The sequence below is a fragment of the Chionomys nivalis genome, chromosome 7 (genome assembly GCF_950005125.1).
Source record: "Chionomys nivalis chromosome 7, mChiNiv1.1, whole genome shotgun sequence".
Classification (NCBI taxonomy): Eukaryota; Metazoa; Chordata; class Mammalia; order Rodentia; family Cricetidae; genus Chionomys; species Chionomys nivalis.
The window spans coordinates 100,470,141-100,489,565 of record NC_080092.1 but is presented as its reverse complement, the minus strand read 5'-3'; the positions used below and the strand labels follow the sequence as shown (position 1 = coordinate 100,489,565).

Here is a 19,425-nt window from a genome sequence, read left to right as displayed (position 1 = left end):
CCGTCTCTTGTGGCACTCCTCTGAGTATTCTGGAGAGACACCCCGCTTCCTTCATTCCCTCTTCCCCTTTCTCCCTCCCTTCTCCTCCCCCCCACTATCGTGTTCCACCTACATCTGCTTGCCCCTCCCTCCCCTTTACTGTGACTTCATTTGCATACCGTACACTCATCTGTGGGAACACGGAATTCATGGCTTTTAGTATTTTTAGAGTTGTGCGGTCTTTACTATAGCTCATTTTGGACATTTTGTCTCCTTAGTAATCACCCAACACCCTGATGGTCATGACTCCCCATTTCCTCTTACCACCCTGCCATTCCTGTCCATCTCATGACAGCATAGTCCCACGTCCTGTGTCGCCTGGCCTCCCTGGTCTGTTTCTGATGAGGACATACCACAGGAGCTGGCCTTGACACTGTTCTGTGGCTCCCCCTACCCCTACAGAAGGTCTCACTAGGCACCGAGAGCCTCTCCGAGGCTGCCTGGCTACCCTGTGGCACTGTGAGGATTCCACCCCGTGGCCCTGTGTGGAGTCTACACCATGGCCTTGTGTGGAGTCTACCCCGTGGCCCTGTGTGGATTCTACCCCGTGGCCCTGTGTGGGTTCTACAAAACCTTGGTTGCTTTGGGGACACATCTGTAGGTTTGGTTCGCCCTCCTCAGTTGTGTGCGTGGTGACATCTGTCTACATTCTTGTCATCCTGACCTGTCTACTTCCTTGTCATCCTGACCTGTCCACTTCCCTGTCATCCTGACCTGTCTGATGGCTGCAGTGCAGGCAGGGTGGGCACCTCTGGCCAGCCTGAAGGCTACGGTGGGAGTGTTTGCTCTGGACACTGGCGCACTTACCCTCTTTGTTCTAGGGAGCCACACTGACCACTCCACTAATCAATTCCTGGGCACCAGTGGGCACCGGTCATTGTCTATCCTGAAGCTGCATTCACTAAGCTGAGGGGCACTTCTTGGCTCATGAGGGCGGATGACAGAAAGAGATGACCTGCTATTGCCCTTAGCCTGTCCTGCCCACACAGGCCGTCTCCTGCCCGTCCTGCTGGCATGGAGCTGCCTCATTCTCTACCCAGCGCCTCCTGTTACCGAGGGTGGTGCTGTGGCCGTTGCTCAGGAGCTGGAATTGCTGTTTGTGTCCATCTGTTTTTTTTTTTCATTACAAGTCCTGTCCAAACATAGCCAAAGCCAGTGTGCTCGGTGTGTTTTTCAGTCTAGTTGGGTTTCTTGCTTGACCAACCAGGGCTTAGGTTGGGCATCTCATGTGTGAAAATTAGAGAGTTCCAAGATGACCAGGAGTGTGATCAGGCCAAGGGGTGTGTGTCAGAAAGCTGAAGTTTGTCCTTGTAGAAGGACCGGTGTGTGTGGAACAGGGAACTGCTTGGGAATGGAGCTATGGGGACCTTGGGTGACTATGACCTTGCCACTCCCACCAAGCCACCTGAGCTGGGTGGCTATAGGGGATTTGGGATGTGGGGCAGAGGGATATGCTGAAAACCGCTCCACCCTTGGACTTGCCTGGGGGTGGGCCCTGAGAAGCTAGAGAAAGGGGTGAGGGCTGGGAGGTCAGACTTGGCTTTGGCTTTGATATCTGTCAGTGGAGGTGACGTCACCTGTGAGCGGCATTTCCTTCTGTTCCTGGAACTTCTGTCTGTACCCAGTCCTCTTGGTAGACTTGATTCCAAGGTGATCTCTGGAGGGTCCGGGAAGGCAGGCATTGGGGTCTCGAAGGAGATTGCTAGGAGAACCTGTGGGGGTCCCTGCAATAAGTGGATGCTGTATCCAGTCCAAAAGTAGAGGGGGGTGGTGCTGACCCCAATGAGTGCTTCATGGAGACCTTAGGACAAGAATATGTGTGAGTGTGAGTGTGTGTGTGTGTGTGTGTGTGTGAACACTCACAGGGGATCCCTGTGAGGAGGTCTGTTGGGGGAGAGTGCTCATGTGAACACGTGTGCACACCTGTATGTATCCGAGAGTATGTGTGAATGTGGAGCACAGGTACTGTGTGCCTGTGTATGCATGAGGGAATGTAAGCGTGTTGTGCACATGTATGTGAACACAAGTGCATGATGACCCAGGGATGGGGGCGGGTGAGTGTGTGTGTAGCTGTTGGGTACACATGTGTACCTGTGTAAGTGCCTATGTGTCTATGCATCTGATTGCAAGTGTGAGGATGGAGGAGTGGGTGCCCCCAGAACCCTAACCTTCCCAGAACCCTTCCACCCTCCCCGTCCCGAACTGCTCTCTTGGGTTTCTATGTGCAGATGATCATATTAGTCCATGTTCACATGGATGACAGAGAGGGTGCCAACACGGGTCTTACAAATAACCTGCCCTCCTGGAGCTGATCCATGGTCTGGAAACAAAGAACCAGGTCAGGCGTTCATGTCGTCTTTTTTCTTGTATCCACCTGCCAACCAGCTGTCCCTGTGGCCGTGCCAAGCTGTGTCTGTCTCCTGTAGCCCCTCCTCACCGTACTGCTTGCTTGGAAGCCTGGCTGCGGGTCTGTCTGCAGAGGGGTGGTCTTCAAGACGGTGGGCTGTGGTCTAAGGATACTTTGTGCTTATTTGCACCTCGTTTGGCAGAATACTGCAACTTTGTAGCCATTGGGCCAGTGTGCTGCTATTTGGGAGAGGTTGCGCTGTAACCCAGCAGCCTTTCTCACTGCCCAGCATTCCGTGTGAGAGCCTGCACCTGCCTTGTGTACTGGGGCTGAGAAGGCTGGGGAGGCACCAGGTGGACAGTACTAAAAGTCTTTGACCTACCTGGCGGGGTTGGCACACACCTTTAATCCCAGCACTCGGGAGGCAGAGGCAAGCGGATCTCTGTGAGTTCAAGGCCAGCCTAGTCTACAAGAGCTAGTTCCAGGACAGGCTCCAAAGCTACAGACAAACCAACCAACCAAACAAAAAGGTCTTTGGCCTTTGATGATACAGTCTTCTTTCCCAGGCCCCTCAAATACTATCTTACCTTCTGGGGGACTGCTACACCTTGCTACATCTGCCTCACTTACCCCCTATTGGTAGTCAGGGCAGAAGGAGAGCCTAGGAAAGGCCCATGATGCTGGGAAAACATTCTAGGCACCTCTGCTCTGAGCCTGGGATGTCCTGTGGAGAGGACCTGAGTCCTGGTGGCCATTAGGACTGAGAACCAGGAACCAAAGAACCAATGCTGTAGGAGAACACAGTGGGGCTGATGCTGTAGGGGACACAGTGGGGCTGATGCTGTAGGGGACACAGTGGTGCTGATGCTGTAGGGGACACAGTGGGGCTGATGCTGTAGGACACAGTGGGGCTGATGCTGTAGGACACAGTGGGGCTGATGCTGTAGGGGACACAGTGGTGCTGATGCTGTAGGGGACACAGTGGTGCTGATGCTGTAGGGGACACAGTGGGGCTGATGCTGTAGGGGACACAGTGGTGCTGATGCTGTAGGACACAGTGGGGCTGATGCTGTAGGGGACACAGTGGGGCTGATGCTGTAGGACACAGTGGGGCTGATGCTGTAGGGGACACAGTGGGGCTGAACTGGTGTCTGTGTCCCTACCTGAGCAGGAACTCTTCCCATCCAGGGGAAGGATTTCCTTCCTCCTCTCTCCTCTGCCTAGGACCCCTGACTTCTAATACCCTCCAGCCGGCACAGAAGGGACTTCTGGGACATACACTGGGCCCTGGCCTTGGTCCTGGACACCTAGGACGTCTGTTGCCTGGATCTCCTGGCTCAGTCTTGTGTCTGCTTTGGCTGCTGCTTTCTTCCTGTTTGAGATTCCCTTTGCATCACAGGGGAGAGTGGGGTAGGGGTCTGGGTTCTCAGATGTCTGGGGCTCCAGGGTCTCACTCCAGGTGGAAGCAGGCTGGAGCCTAGCTGCACTGACAGTCAGGGATGTTGTGCCCTTGGAACCCCACAGTGGCACTGCCACAGACTGCAAGACCCTAGGTCAGGGGTGACTTTCGTTCCTCCAAGAAGGGAGTCCCTATAACAGCATCTGTGTAAGTGTGACCTTTGTTCTGGGAGATTTGGGTGACTTTTTCTTTTTTATTGAGCTCTACATTTTTCTCTGCTTCCCTTCCTGCCTCTCCCCTCCCTCCTTCAACCCTCCCCCCAAGGTCCCCATGCTCCCAGTTTACTCAGGAGATCTTGTCTTTTTATACTTTCTACTTCCCATGTAAATTATATCTATGTAAGTCTCTCTTAGTGTCCTCATTGTTGTCTAAGTTCTCTGGGATTGTGGTTTGTAGGCTGCCTTTCTTTGCTTTATGTTTAAAAGCCACCTATGAGTGAGTACGTGTGATAATTGTCTATCTGTGTCTGGGTTACCTCACTCAAATTAATGTTTTCTAGCTCCATCCATTTTCTTGCAAATTTCAAGATGTCATTATTTTTTTCTGCTGTGTAGTACTCCATTGTGCAAATGTACCACATTTTCCTTATCCATTCTTCAGTTGAGGGGCATTTAGGTTGTTTCCAGGTTCTGGCTATGGCAAACAAAGCTGCTATGAACATAGTTGAGCACATGTCCTTGTGGCAAAATTGAGCATTCTTTGGATATATACCCAAAAGTGGTATTACTGGGTCTTGAAGAAGGTTGTTTCCTAATTTTCTGAGAAATTGTCACACTGACTTCCAAAGGGGTTGTACCAGCTTGCATTCCCACCAGCAATGCAGAAGTGTTCCCTTTTCCCCACAACCTCTCCAGCATAAGTTGTCATCAGCGTTTTTGATCTTGGCCATTCTTACAGGTGTAAGATGGAATCTCAGAGTTGTTTTGATTTGCATTTCTCTGATGACTAAGGATGTTGAACATTTCCTTTAGTGTCTTTCAGCCATTTTAGATTCTTCTGTTGAGAGTTCTTTGTTTAGGTCTGTACTCCATTTTTTTAAAAAAATTGGATTATGTGATCTTTTGGTGTTCAATTTCTTGAGTTCTTTGTATATTTTGAAGATCAGACTTCTGTCTGATGTGGGGTTAGTGAAGATCTTTTCCCATTCTGTAGGCTGTCATTTTGTCTTGTTGACCATGTCCTTTGGTTTACAGAAGCTTTTCAGTTTCAGGAGGTCCCATTTTTTAATTGTTTCTCTCAGTGTCTGTGATACTGGGGTTATATTTAGGAAGTGGTTCCCTGTGCTAATGTGTTCAAGTGTACTTCCCACTTTCTCTTCTATAAGGTTCAGTGTGGCTGGCTTCATGTTGAGGTCTTTGATCCATTTGGACTTGAGTTTTGTGCATGGTGATAGATATGGGTCTATTTTCATTCTTCTACATGTTGATATCCAGTTATGCCAGCACCACTTGTTAAATATGCTTTCTTTTTTCCATTTGATACTTTTTGCTTTTTTGTCAAAGATAAGGTGTTCAAAGATGTGTGGATTGATATCCGGGTCTTCTATTCGGTTCCATTGGTCCTCCTGTCTGTTCTTATGCCAATACCAGGCTGTTTTCAGTACTGTAGTTCTGTAGTAGAGTTCGAAGTCAGGGATTGTGATACCTCCTAAGTTCTTTTATTGTCCAGGATTGTTTTGGCTATCCTGGGTTTTTTACTTTTCCATATGAAGTTGAGTACCGTTCTTTTGAGGTCTGTGAAGAATTTTGCTGGGATTGTGATGGTCATGGAGTTGAATCATCCTGCTTTTTCTATCTTTGGTTGTGGCTACTTCAGCTAAGTGTTTTCAGTTATTGTGTTGCATAAACGTGTTCATGTTTATGTGCACATGTATGTGTGCACACGTGTGTATGGAAGCCAGAGATTGACATGAGGTGTCTTCCTCAATCGCTCAACAGTTAGTTTTGAAACAAGGTCTCACTGGACCTGAAGTTCATCAATTTGGTTAGGCTGGTTAGCCAGCAGACCCTCCTGTATCTGCCTTTCCAGTATAGGGATTACAGGTGTCTTTTATTTTTTTTTAAAGAAAAGAAAGAAGAATCCAGCAAAGTAAAAATCCAGCACACTGTGCATGTGTGTGTTGCTTCTAATTGCACATTCTGTCTTCCTTGAGGAAGCCGGGCCAAGGTGTGGCTCAGCGGTTTAGCACTCAGTGAGCCTGTAGAGGCCCTGGGTTCATCCCCAGTGAGGCGCACACCTGTACGCTGGCTCCAGTATTCCCTCTTTCCTGTGATCCGTGGAGACGTGCTGTGCAGTTCAGGTAGAGGAGCTTCCACCACTATTGTCCCACCAAGTGCTGGCTTCTCTGCTCAAGCCTGATTGTGTCTGTTCCCTGTTAGATCCCCTTGAGGCGTAGCTTGTGTCATGTGACAAGGCAAGCACCCTGTCTTACCCCTTGCTTCCTTCCTTTTTAAAGGGTATAGACTCCTGTGACTGGCCGCCTCTGCAGCCCACCTATGGGCACACTGAGTGTGCGGGATGCTGACCCCCGTCCTCCCGTCCTCTGCAGCCCACAGACTGCAGCAGCGCTTCCTGGGGTCCCGCATGAGCCCTGAGGGTGACCTTGTGGACACCCTCTTGCCAGGAACCCTGACCCCTTGAGCTCCATCTCTTGCCTGCCACTCTACTTATCCACATACATTTTGTGGGGCACTTAGAGGGATACTGTAGGTGTGGTCCAGGCCGAGTCTGTGTCAGGAGACCCTAGTTACTAAGGCCACACAAGGCAGAAAGGAGGGGAGCCCTGCACCATTGATGAGGGTCCTCATGTCACTTGAGGGTGGTCCCATGCCCCTGGAGGGGACACTCCAGTCATTGAAGGGGAGTCTCGTGTCCCAGGAGGGGAGCCTGGTGTCCCTGGAGGGGGGCCTTGTGTCTCTGGAGGGGGTTTCATGTCTTTGGAGGGGAGCCTCGTGTCCCTGGAGGGGAATCTGTATTACTGAAGTGAAGCCTTGCATCAGCACAGATGGGAACCCCTATCACTGTGGGGAAGTTTCGTGTCCCTGAGGAAGACAGATCTCTGATTTTTGGAGAGTAGTCTTCTCTTAAGCACAGCGAGTTCCAAGTTACTGGGGCCAACTCCCTGTAATTCACCTCATGTGGAGGGGGTAGCCCCTTTTCTCTGGATAGGTAACATGGATGTCATCAGATCTTTCCAAGAGACCCCAGAGCTCCAAGGTGCTCTTTTCTGTGGTGGCTCCCCGGTACCTGCTCTGGCATGAGGGGAGCATGTGACTGGAGGGAGCGTACTTTGGCCTCGCAGGCCTGGCTGGTGCCCACTCTAGGCTTGCCTGCATAGAAAGGAGTGGTGCAAACTGTGGCCAGGCTAGAGGGCTCACACTGTACCAGAAGCTCACGGCTCTGCCTGATGACCAGGTTCTCCTGCAGACCCTGAAGGTCAAGGACCACGGAGGCGAGATTCCAATTTTGAAAGCCTTGCCTTTCCGCAGAGGCTACCAGGCCAGCCTCCTCTTCTTGGGTCCCTCCCTGATGAAGCCTAACGTGCAGGTGGCCCGCTACAGGCCTGCAAGGAGTGGACTTGGATCTTCCACAGAGAATTCTCTGATGCAAAGAACACCCTTGGTAGATGTGGTCCTGGGAATAAACCAGGCAGAGATGCGGCAGGCTAGGTAACCTGTCTGGGGCACCCTCGACGAAGTGCCCAGAATGTATGCCCGCATCTGTGGGTGGGTGATCAAGTCCTTCAGCTCTATGCTCCTGTTATCTTCATGTGTGAATATCTGTGGGGTGCTTATGCTGGGAGAGCTCAGGGCAAACAGGCCAAGTTTAGACAGACCATACAAGGTAGTGGTGGTATCCAGGTCCCCAACTCTAAGCAGGTGGCCCGTGTGTGTCTGGCTAATCCTTCATGTGGTGCTGAGCAGACATGAGTCACAGGGCCCTGGAAAAGGGCACAACCCCTTGCTCTTGGGGCTCAGGGTTCAGGCCCCAAGCCAAGCCCCTCCCCCACCATCGAGGGCTGTACTGAAGAGGGGTTGGGGAGCGCCTATCCTCTCAGCTGAACTTGTCTAGGACTCCATCTGGAGAGGAGGCTGATCTAAGGGCCTCGTGGTGGGAGGTGGCAGTCCTGACCTATACTGGGCTCCGGCACCAACTTCTGTCCCACCCGCCCCTTCTAGCCTGGCAGGACATCCTGACTGGCAGACCCTGGGTAGAATGGCATTTGCTGGAGTGAGCTCATCCCATCCTGTAGAGGACAGGTGGGTATTCATCTCCGCTCTGACCAGAAGCCTCTCTGTCATCTGTGAAAAGACACGGAGACTAGTGGTCAAGCAGCCTTTTGCACACATTTCTTCAGGGGCTGGTCCCTGGAATGGATGGAGGACACAACCACAGTGACCCAGGACCCTGAGACCACAGGCGGCTTCTTGGAGGGGACAAGGCTTTATTCGGTTAAGGTTGCCCTAAACACCTTTCCCTGGAGCCGTGCATGGTGAAGTCACTGGGCTTGGTGAGCAGACAGCACCTGCCAGCAACCCCTGGGCCCCCACAGGCCTGGGAGTACTGCCCCTCCCTGGGGGCCCTCAGAGGGAGCCTGTCAGGGAAGGGACCGGGCTCTGGGTGCCATCCACCACTCTGTGGGGTCTTGGCTATCCCTGCTCTTCCGAAGGCAGTGTCTGACAACCAGGTCCAGGGTGTTTGATGGCAAGGCTGTGGAATGGGGGGCCTGAAGGCATCTGGTGTGACACATGACTACACAGAGCAGGTGAGCACGCAGGTGGCCCCAACTGGCAGAGTCACCTCCCAGCTGCCTAGGAAGTATTCTGTGCCAGGATGCCGGGAACCGTTACACTCCAAGCTCCTGTCCTTGACCCCTGCCCTCCCGCGGCCACTCTCTGGTCTGTCCATACATTAGATACTGGGGTTGCATCCAGCCCAAGGTGGCCTCTGGGTTCCTCCACACCCCTGCCAAGTAGTTGAGAGGCTCTTGACCCCACTCACCCGTTACTGTAAAATGTCCAGGCATCGCCACCTGGTGGCAGGAGTGGGTATCGGCTGTGACCTAAATTGGGTCTGTGTAATGAGGAGACCTGGGTGGCCTCCTGGCCCCCAGATATTTTGGACTGTAGGTTACTCAAAAGTGTAGCTGTGAGTTTGGGCATGGATGCATGGGTGGGGGCAGGAACATTTCAGGTAGCCCCAGGAAGGCAGGACCGGGCCAAAGCTGTGTCCCCTCTCAGGGGCTCCAACTATCCTGCAGGCGTCTCCCTGGCCTTTCCCCATGGCCTTGGCCTGTCCTTCTTCCCCTTGCATCTCAGCTGCTCCCGGAATAGGATTGTGACTGAGCACACACGAGGGGCCAGTCTGGCCAAGCTAACACGCATGTGGTCTGAAAGGCAAACCGTTTGGCCCAGAACCTTCCAGGTAGCAGCATCACAAAGCGTCTGCCCAGTCTACAAAAGAAAGGGGGTGGTGTGGGAGAGGCCCACACCATGCACATCAGCGCTGGCTGCCGGCCAGCCTTACCCGTCGCATTCTGAGCATCGCCTGAAGCCATGGTCCAGTCAGGGCCCCCGTGGACCTGCCCGGCTGGCAAGGCACGCCTGCCTGTTTATGGGTACCTTCTCCTCCCCTTGTGGCCTGTCTTGTGTCACCTGGCAGGTGAAGGAGATCGGAGGCAAGCGCTACCTCTGGCTTGCCTGGGAGACTTTTCTCCCCTGAGGTGGAAACCAGCTGCAAGGGCCTCTGTGTTTGTTTTCATTGGCTACCCTGACAACTGGGGTCAGAAGGTTAAAGTCACTTCCATTGGCTGGCACGGAAGAGTACAAGGGCCACCCTGGAGGCTGTGGGAGGAGCGGGTGGGCAGCTTTGCAGTTGGCTCTGCCAACCGCAGGTGCACTTGTACCAAATCTGGGCATTGTGAGACACAAAGCTAGCCATTATCTCAGCGTGGTTCAGTTCCCTGAAAGTCTAAGAAGCTGTGAGGGGGACGCCCACTGCAGGAGCGAGAACTCCTGCTCTGAGGGCCGAGACAAGCAGAGGGGAGAGGGTGGCCCAGCTCCCTAGTGTAGGCCACCTCGGAGCTACGGGAGTAGCAGTGACATGGCTGCCCCGGGGAATCTGAGCAGCGGAAGATTTGGGTGCAAGAGCTGAGACTGGTAGGAACTGGATGAAGTGTTTGGGACACTCACCCCCCTAGTCAGGGCCTGCTGCCGTGTGGACGTGGCCCTGTGAAGCCACATCCTCCCTCCCCCCTGCACACTATTGACCTGGGAAACACCATCAGCCAAGCGCTGAGATGGGGCATGGAGGATGTGGTATCTGTGGGGATGGCTGGATTGGGGGTGACTCTAGCCAGGTCTCCTGACTTCCATGTGTTCCCGATGTGGGTCTCTGGGGCTTTCCTGATAGAGCAGGGCTTCAGAAACCCAGGCATACGTGTAGATTTGAGAGTTCAATCCCTGGGTGTTGGGTGGTGGTGGTGCACACTTTTAATCCTAGCACTCAGGAGGTAGAGGCAGGCAGATCTCTGAGTCTGAGGCCAGCCTGGTCTACAGAGTGAGTTCCAGGACAGCCAGGGCTACTCAGAGAAACCTCGTCTCGAAAAACAAAAACAATAAAACAGACTCTCCCTGGCCGTGTGATTCCTGCCAGACTGTTTGGTTGCCTCCTCATCCTGCCTATCACTCTCAGGGACTTGGGCACTGTACAAAGGACAGGCCCGTGGAGTCTCTGTGACCACCATAGCCAGTGGAGTGATGATCTGCAGGACACAAGAAGGGAGTTCAGTTCAGCATGGCTGAGCAGCTGGTGTTGGTTCAAACTCCTAGAGTCTGACCCCATGTAGTTTATTTTAGGCATATTTTTTGTTGTTTGTTTGTTTGTTTTTTCCAGTTTTTCAAGACAGGGTTTCTTTGTGTAACATCCCTGGCTGTCCTGGAACTTGCTCTGTAGACCAAGCTGGCCTCAAACTCGCAGAGATCCGCCTACCTCTGCTTCCTGAGCGCTGAGACCACCACCACCTGACTTATATTAGGCATATTTAAGCGCTGTATAATTTAATGAAAATTGTCCTGGTGATAATTAAAGCAATCCATGTGCACAGTAAAGCTGAAAACATGAGTACATTGTAAAGTACATGCACATCGTCCATCAAGATGGGTTCTCATGATAATTACATGTGACATCTTCTATGAAGTTGAGTTCTATAGGTTGACAAGCTCATGATAAGGGTGTGGGGGACAATCTGGTGTGGTCTCAGCCACACCGGTAGCGCAGAGGTCACCAGGCCATTAACCACATCTGCTCCCAGGCTTCTGAGTGGATGACAGGTTATGCCTCCCTTCCTTTGAAGGAACAACCCTGTGTGGTTAACATTCTTGGTTCCTCCGTGTCGCCCATAACTCACCTTTTTTTATTTTATTTTATTTTATTTATTTATTTATTTTTGGTTTTTCGAGACAGGGTTTCTCTGTGGTTTTGGAGCCTGTCCTGGAACTAGCTCTGTAGACCAGGCTGGTCTTGAACTCACAGAGATCCGCCTGCCTCTGCCTCCCAAGTGCTGGGATTAAAGGCGTGCGCCACCACTGCCCGGCCCTTTTTTTATTTTTTAAAGAGAAAATGGTGACTGTAATAGAGGCAGGCTTGTGCCTGCATGGTCATCTAACGAATGACCATCAAACATAACCAAATTACAAGAACCGCTAACAGAGGACCAAGCAAAGGAGAAAGCCGTCGTAACCACGATGGCCATTGGAAAGTCACTTGTGAAAGTTTATCTCCTTATGCTGATTATCAATTTGGCCATCCAGAGTACGAGAGAAATCTGACACATCAAAGTGATACATACCAGGAAAGTGCTGACCGCTCGAGCAACGGGCTCTGTTTTGTAAAAATGTGGTTCTCAATTCTCTCATCTCTTGACTAATTCTGCTAATGTTTTTGCTGGAAGATCCGCCTGCCCCTGCCTTCCAAGTGCTGGGATTAAAGGTGTGTGCCACCACTGCCCTGCTCCAATTCTCTCATCTCTTGACTAACTTCTGCTAATGTTTTTGCTGGAATATTAGGGGTTAATTAGTACTAATCACCCAGGCCATTTTCAGTCTTTCATTGTATTCCAGTACTCCTGAAACTGGTAATAAAAAAAGATGAAAAACAGTGCTTAGCACAGCGGCTTAGCATGGCAAGGCAACATGTGTTGGAGGAGGGGCTGCTTGTTTGTTTCCGGCTGCCTGGCTAGCTTAGACCAGAAATAAATCACTGCTTGGCCCATTAGCTCTAGCTTCTTTTTTTTTTTTTTTTTTTTTTTGGTTTTTCGAGACAGGGTTTCTCTGTGACTTTGGAGTCTGTCCTGGAACTAGCTCTGTAGACCAGGCTGGTCTCGAACTCACAGAGATCCGCCTGCCTCTGCCTCCCGAGTGCTGGGATTAAAGGCGTGCGCCACCATCGCCCGGCTTAGCTCTAGCTTCTTAATGGCTAACTCTTGCATCTTAATTTAACCCATCTCCATTAATCTATGTATCACCACAAGGTCGTGGCTTACCAGCAAAGTTTCGGCATGGCATGTCTGACTCTGACGACTCCATGGCTTTTCTCTGACTCCGCCTTTCTTCCTCCCAGCATTCAGTTCCATCTTCCCCGCCTACCTAAGTTCTGCCCTGCTATAGGTCCAAAGCAGTTTCTTTATTCATTAATGGTAATCACAGCACACAGAGGGGACTCCCACATCAATGCTGTCTCCTATTACCTATTATAAAAAGGTGCAGTGGGCTGGAGAGATGGCTCAGAGGTTAAGAGCATTGCCTGCTCTTCCAAAAGTCCTGAGTTCAATTCCCAGCAACCACATGGTGGCTCACAACCATCTGTAATGAGGTCTGGTGCCCTCTTCTGGCCTGCAGGCATACATGCAGACAGAATATTGTATACATAATTTTAAAAAAAGGTGCAGCTTTTATCCCTCCCCCCACAACGCATTCGGATTCTGCATTGACAAGTTGAGAATTAGCACGTAATATAGTCAGTAAACGTAACAGCATCATTTCTCGGTCAGTAGTACTGTGTCCTTGTCTTCTCCCCAAGTTGCCAGCTTACTCTTCCTCTTGGGACATCTCGTCTTGATGGGTTTACCTCGTACCTCCAGACACTTGATCTGTGCGGTGGTCTCTGGGATGCCATCCTGGTTCACTGCGTCAGAGTGGAAGCCACATCTGAGACAGTTCTTTTTCTGGAAAAAGACAAACATAACCTCACTGGGATGTTAGAACATCAGGTCTTTTCCATTGATTAGATCCTAGGTCTATCCGTTTAACATGCGTGTTCGGCCGTGTCCCCTTTAGGGCAAAATGCTTTGGGACAGTAGAAGAAGCATTGTTCTTTAAAGTTGGCATGGCTAGATGTAGCCTAGCCTGTGAGGATTTAGGTGGTATCTATACCCCTTTTTATTTCTAAAATCCTGTTTAAGTATTGGATGGTGTCGTTCCACCATAGCTTGACCCTGTGGATTGTAAGGAATTTCAGGAACATAATTAATATTCCATACATTGCAAAATTCTCTAAGTCATGCTCAGAGACATAGACCCATTGTCAGCTTGTAGTTGTAATGGGGGAGGGGTCCTAGAAAGGGAACGCATAGAGAGCTATTTGACAAAGTCAGGTTCCAGATACGACACAATGACATTTTCCTGGAGCCCCCCACCCCTGCCCAGGGGTCCATGTCACGCTTGGGGCCACGCTCTGCAGCTAGTCAGGGAGCGGGGGAGGAATCAGGGTTAGGGAGCGGCACCGTGCGTGTTTATAGCATATCGCGTCACGTGTCTCTACATACCTGATGGCAGAGAAGGCCCCTGACGCATACACCCTGGCTCCCGATGTCAAGCTGATGTCAGGATCACTGATTATGCACTGGGGGCTGGAATACTGTGTAAAATGTGCCTTATAGAGGCCAGGCCCTCGTGAGCCCCCTCTAACTTCTGCCAGAGTCTGATCGTTTATGTCGGACCAAGGGCAAGCACGAAACTAAAAAGCAGACAAACTTTTAAAATTCACAATGGTCATTAACATCTAAAGGTTTAAACCTAAGGCTATTGACTCAGGATTTGGGATCTTCCAAAATCAGGGCAATGTTAATTCGGAGCTCGAGAAGACTCTCCTACTATATCAGGATACTTAGAAGTACCCGAGAAAGAATCATGGAAAATCCCGAAGGAGAAAACAGTTGTGCATACCAGCCAAACGAAACAAAACTGTGAACTTTATCGAAGTATGATAGCTCCATGGAAGAAGAACGTGCTGGAAGGTTCTAGTTAACTACAGTTCGCAGGCAGTCTGATATAATGGATTCTCAGGCCATACCATAAATAAGTTTAGGTGAAAACTTCAGAAACAGCAAAACCCAGTTTCAGGGCAGGATTCATTGCAGAGACGCTGGACCTTTCTTCCGTTTCTGTCTGCAAGCTACTCATGTCCCACTCGTTCCTGCTTCTGTCTGTTGGACTTCGTTCTCGAGGGCCTCACCCCAAATGTTTCCATCCCCCACTCCACCCCTCCACATCCACCGCCCTCTGCAGGGTCCCATTCTCCATGCCTCTCTGTTCTTCGTGTGCTAATTCTTTTTTTTTTTTTTTTTTTTTTTTTTTGTTTTTCGAGACAGGGTTTCTCTGTAGCTTTTTGGTTCCTGTCCTGGAACTAGCTCTTGTAGACCAGGCTGGCCTCGAACTCACAGAGATCCGCCTGCCTCTGCCTCCCGAGTGCTGGGATTAAAGGCGTGCGCCACCACTGCCCGGCTCGTGTGCTAATTCATACGTGAAGTCAGTTCATGTGGAGCCTCGCGAGGTCTTCCTTCAGGGTAACTCCTTATGGGTGAGGATATGGGCTCCGAAGCTACCCATCATGACTGGAAGATTCTGTCCTCCTCAGTCCACCCAAATAAACTGCCACCTGAATTTAAATAGACAGAGGAATTTGGTTTTTGAAGACCCATTTCTGCCTCTCAGATTGGAAGAAGCGGAGTTGGCAGAACAGGGCCTTCCCTGGGAGCTTGGAGGGCTCTGAGCTCTGCCCTGCCGAGGCCTGCCAAGACGGGTACAGCAGGGACATTTTCTTTTCTGCTCTTCCTGAGAGGGCTCAGTCAAGTAATGCTTTACTGTAGCCCATCTTGCAAAATAATTGATAGGGATTTGACACCCTCTCTTTTTTTTCTGATACAGAGTTTCTCTATGTAGCTTTAGTTATCCTGACTGTAGCTGCCTCTATAGACCAGGCTGAACTCCAACTCACAGAGATCCACCTGCCTCTGCCTCCCTAATGCTGGGATTAAAGGCGTGTGCGCCACCACACCCGACTGATTTTATCCCCCATTTCAAGGGCTGTTTTTGCATCAGTGCCCACGTGTTTCCGGTTTCAACACCAGTGGTTCCTTGTGGAGGAGACAAGGACTGAATTCACAGTCACAGTCTGAGCGTCTCCTCCTTTGGGTCTTAACGAACATCTCAGTAACTGTATAAAATGCTTCACCTCAAGGATTGAGAAGGAACCATGCTATTTGACTCTCACTGTCCGCGACTGCTCGGGTGAGAGACTGAACTCCTACTCCCTGCTTTTATTTAAAGACAAATTTTCCTACTTTCTCTGAGAGCTGAGCCCCACACTGGGTGCCAGCTGCAGGGTTATGCATTCCTTTCTTTGAAGGAACATTCTGGTCCCCCTAGAGCTTATCTAGTGCATAAGGGCCTCCGTGCCGCCCACGCACGCCCACCGAGTGCTTCTTAACAACCAGCACATTGCCACACCCTCTGTGGCCCTGACCTGCTGGAGGTCGGAAGAGACCCACAGAAAGGCCAGTGGGCCTGATGCAGGGCCAGGGCAAGGTTGCAATGGAAGTTGAGCTTAACCCCTTCCAAGGCTGCTTCTGCCTGGCATATGCCCACACAACCCAGGGAGTTAGCAGGGGGCGAGCTGAGATACCAGATGTGCTTTTGAAGACTAGGAGACCAGCCCCAGGCCTCGGGGCCATCGGTGGGCCCATGAATGCAGTGGGTGTGGGAGGGGAGTGTACTGGTACCATAGCAGCATCAGACGGAGAGAGGAGGGATGGCTCACCATGGCAACGGCATGGTCCGCAGAAGGAACACAACACGCTCACTCATGTGTCCCCCCTGTTGTGGAGTCTACACATGTGAGCACACAGTGCTGTTTGCGTGGTACGGGGGTAGTTCACATACATACATACAGGGCCACACGTATACAAGGCACACACATGTTCAAAGCACACACACGCAGGAATGCCCAGAAACCCTGCGTGTCAAGGCCACGGGAAGAGCATTGATTCAGGATGTGGAACTGGTCTCTTGAAAGTAGCTGCCGCTGGGCGGTGGTGGCGCACGCCTTTAATCCCAGCACTCGGAGGCAGAGGCAGGCGGATCTCTGTGAGTTCGAGGCCAGCCTGGTCTACAGAGCTAGTTCCAGGACAGGCTCCAAAGCCACAGAGAAACCCTGTCTCGAAAAAAAAAAAAAAAAAAAAAAGAAAGTAGCTGCCTTCTGTGGATTTTTAGCTCCTGTTTACCCTGCCATTCTGCTTTGGTGGCTGCCCCGTCCCCTTGTTCCTTAGCCCTGCCTGGCCTCTACTCCAGTTCACAAGGACCCTCTCATCTCTGGGTGTAGAGTGGGAAGTACTCACAGGCTCCCAAGGAGAAGTTCTAGCCTGTGTTTGTAGGCCTGCGGCCCTCAGGTTCACTCTTCCTCCAGGCAGCCCTCCCAGATGCCTTGTCAATCTGCCGAAATCTGCCAAAATCCCTGGCAGAAGCAGAGAGCCCTCCCCTTTGCTGAGCCGTGCTTCTCCCAAGTGCTAAGGGTTTAGTGAGAACCCATGGACAGAGGGTGACTCAGAGTTCGTGTGGCAAGGAAGGGCAGGCCCAGGAGGCAGAGCTGTTCCCAAGCATATGCCTTCCCGTCCAACGGACACACTGGGCTTGCCTCAGAAGCCAGCTGTAGTCACCACAGTGGGTGCCCCCCTTGCTGTGGTCTGCTAAGGAGCCCCAGTTTGGGAGCCCAACAGTGAGGGGTTGGGGGTCGTGTTCTGCTGTCCTAAACACCTCGGTTTCCCCATCTGAATGTGGTGGCTTATTGGCATCAGGGGTAAAGAAGGCTCCTCCAGTTGGACAAGCAGAGGTTTGAATACGGGGCATTCTACTGCCCTGCTGAAGCAGGGACACTCTCAGTGCTAGCAGGCTCCCTGCACCTTCGAGAACCAGCTCCTTGATCTCCTTGCCTGCCTGGGCCCTTGGTGTCCTTCAGCCCCAAGGAGGGCCGAGTGGTGGAGCAGGGTCCAGCAGGTAGAGACATGAGTGCAGATCTTATTTTTTTTAAATAATAATTTTTGTGTGTGCAGATGTTTTTGCCTGAGTGCGTGTCTGTGTACCATGTGTGTGCCTACTGCCAGTGAAGTCCAGATGGGGCATTGGATCCCCTGGGACTAGAGTTGGGGTGGTTCCAAGTAGGTGGGCTGGGGTATTGAACCCAGGTCCTCTGGAAGAGCAGTCAGCACTCTTAACTGCTGAGCCATCTCTCTAGCCCCAATAGTGAGTCTTCCTATGGCCTAAGACCCTGCTATAGCAGAGAGGTGTCCATGAACCTTGGAACTGGGAGCTGAGCCCACCCTGGCCACTTCGCTAGGACAGTAGACTCTGGCTAACAAGGCCATTCCTCAGTCCCTTAGTGTGAGGCCGTGTCCAGGTGCAGGGTCGGAGCACAGGGTCACGTGCTGAGCTGAAAGGAGGCATGTGTTCTACTTCCTTGCAGACGGTGCCCCGCTCAGTGAGCTGTCCTGGTCGTCGTCCCTTGCAGTGGTTGCCGTGTCCTTCTCGGGGCTCTTCACTGTCATCGTCCTCATGCTGGCCTGCCTGTGCTGTAAGAAGGGCGGCATTGGGTTCAAGGTGAGGAGGGCGCAGGGCCCACCCACCACCCGGCCCCTTCGTCCAGGGGCTGCCATGATGGTTGGTTTTCTGGAGCCACCTGGGACCCACCGAACCTCTCGTCTGGTATCCCATAGCCCCTCTTCTGGGGGCTCCTGGGACCCTATCCCCTGCCCTCCATTTAGGGACCCCCCTTTGTAGACATGGCCCCACACTGTCCCATTCCAGTATTCAGGCCTGTCTGTGTCCGGGGAGGCAGAAATGACCATAAGGAGCCTTTAAGGGCTCTCAAGAGTGCTCTCTCTGGCAGCGAGGAGACCCTCAGTGAGTCACAGGGAAAGCAAAGCTACACAGACCCCCTTCCCCAGCACCCACACCATCATCTGGGAGCTCCCTAACTTGGGCATCTTCTGCTCAGAGGGCATCCATCAGGATCCAGAGACAAGGGCACCTGTTTGTAGATCCAGCCGCCGTCCTGTTTGTGGCATGTCCCCTGATGCCTCCCCAGGACTAGACTCCTCAGCTAGACACCACAGCTGAGACCTCCACTCTGGTGACAGAGGCCCGGGGCATCCCTCACCTGTCCAGCTCTGTGGCCACTCCTGTCACCCTGTGGCTCCCAACAAGGAAGACAGGACAGAAAGCACAGAGCTGACCCCCAGAGTAGGCACCACCCCGGCCTGTGAGGGCTACAGCCTTGCCTGTCAGCACACGGAGGCCTGGCCAGAGCCCTTGACATTCCCGCACCCACGCTGAGCAGCAGACTGCTCAGGAGGTGGGGTTTCCACACTGCAGAGGTCAGGGCAGAAGGAGGGCTTGTGTTTTGGGGGACACCTCCTACTGGGTACCCTGAGCCAAATGCTGTTACCCCTTTATAGCACAAGCCCCCAGCCAAGCAGGGGAGCTGAGTACTTGAACGGCAGCGTGGTGGCTCCCAGAGGCTGCAGGTCTGCACTGCCCTGGTGCCCCCTACCCCAGGGGACAGTCTCCTGACCACAGGCTGGACAATCAAGAAGAATTGCCTTCCTAGAGGACCTTGTGGGGGTGGGCATGGGAACCCAGGGAGCGGCTTTGGCAGCCATTGTGTAGTAAGCTCCTCCTGGGGCACTGAGAACAAGGCCCCACACAAGGGCTAGCGGCAGCCCCTCCTACCCATACCCTTCTCACCTCCTCGGGAACATGGTGCCCAGAACATTCCAGCACCAGTGCAGAGTCACCGTCTCCTGCGTCCACAGCGGGCTCTCTGCTGGAGGTGTTCTGGGCAGGGGCTGGCAGCCCCCATGCTCACTCTGTGTTACCTGATTGTCCGCTGTGCTGGGGGAACCCGGCTGGCTGGGCTGGCTCTCCGGCAAGGAAAGGTAATGGCTGGAACCAGAACAAACGCAGAGGGGCAAGTGGTCATCTCAGGCTTGGGTGTGTGGGACCAGAGGAAATTCTAAGGAGGTCTTCTAGGCTCTGGGGAGGGAGAGTTGCCACCCAAAGTGCTGACCTGGGCTTGCCACCAGAAACATAGCAAGACAAATGACCTAGAAAACGAAGAGGTCCCCAGGGTGTGTTTGACTGCCTGTCCACAGGATGTGACCTGGAGTGGGTGACAGGCTCTAGTCAGTGCCCGGCCCTCAGCCCTCAGATCCTCAGTTCCCCACCTGGGCAGGGGGTGCGGCCGGGAGACT

At 52.3% G+C, this 19,425-nt stretch overlaps 1 protein-coding gene across 5 annotated transcripts in view; it reads left to right on the top strand.

Annotated features, from left to right (window-relative positions):
* The window catches only part of Aatk (apoptosis associated tyrosine kinase), a 38,029-nt gene that overhangs the window by 6,284 nt on the left and 12,320 nt on the right, over positions 1 to 19,425 (top strand). For 3 of the 5 annotated variants that reach the window (XM_057774214.1, XM_057774218.1, XM_057774215.1), the window contains exon 2: positions 17,640 to 17,773. In XM_057774214.1, coding sequence (XP_057630197.1) covers positions 17,640 to 17,773 — 134 coding nt within the window. Of the gene's footprint in view, positions 1 to 17,639; positions 17,774 to 18,272; positions 19,111 to 19,425 lie in introns of those variants that run through there. The other 2 variants (XM_057774216.1, XM_057774217.1) reach the window with 2 other exon arrangements.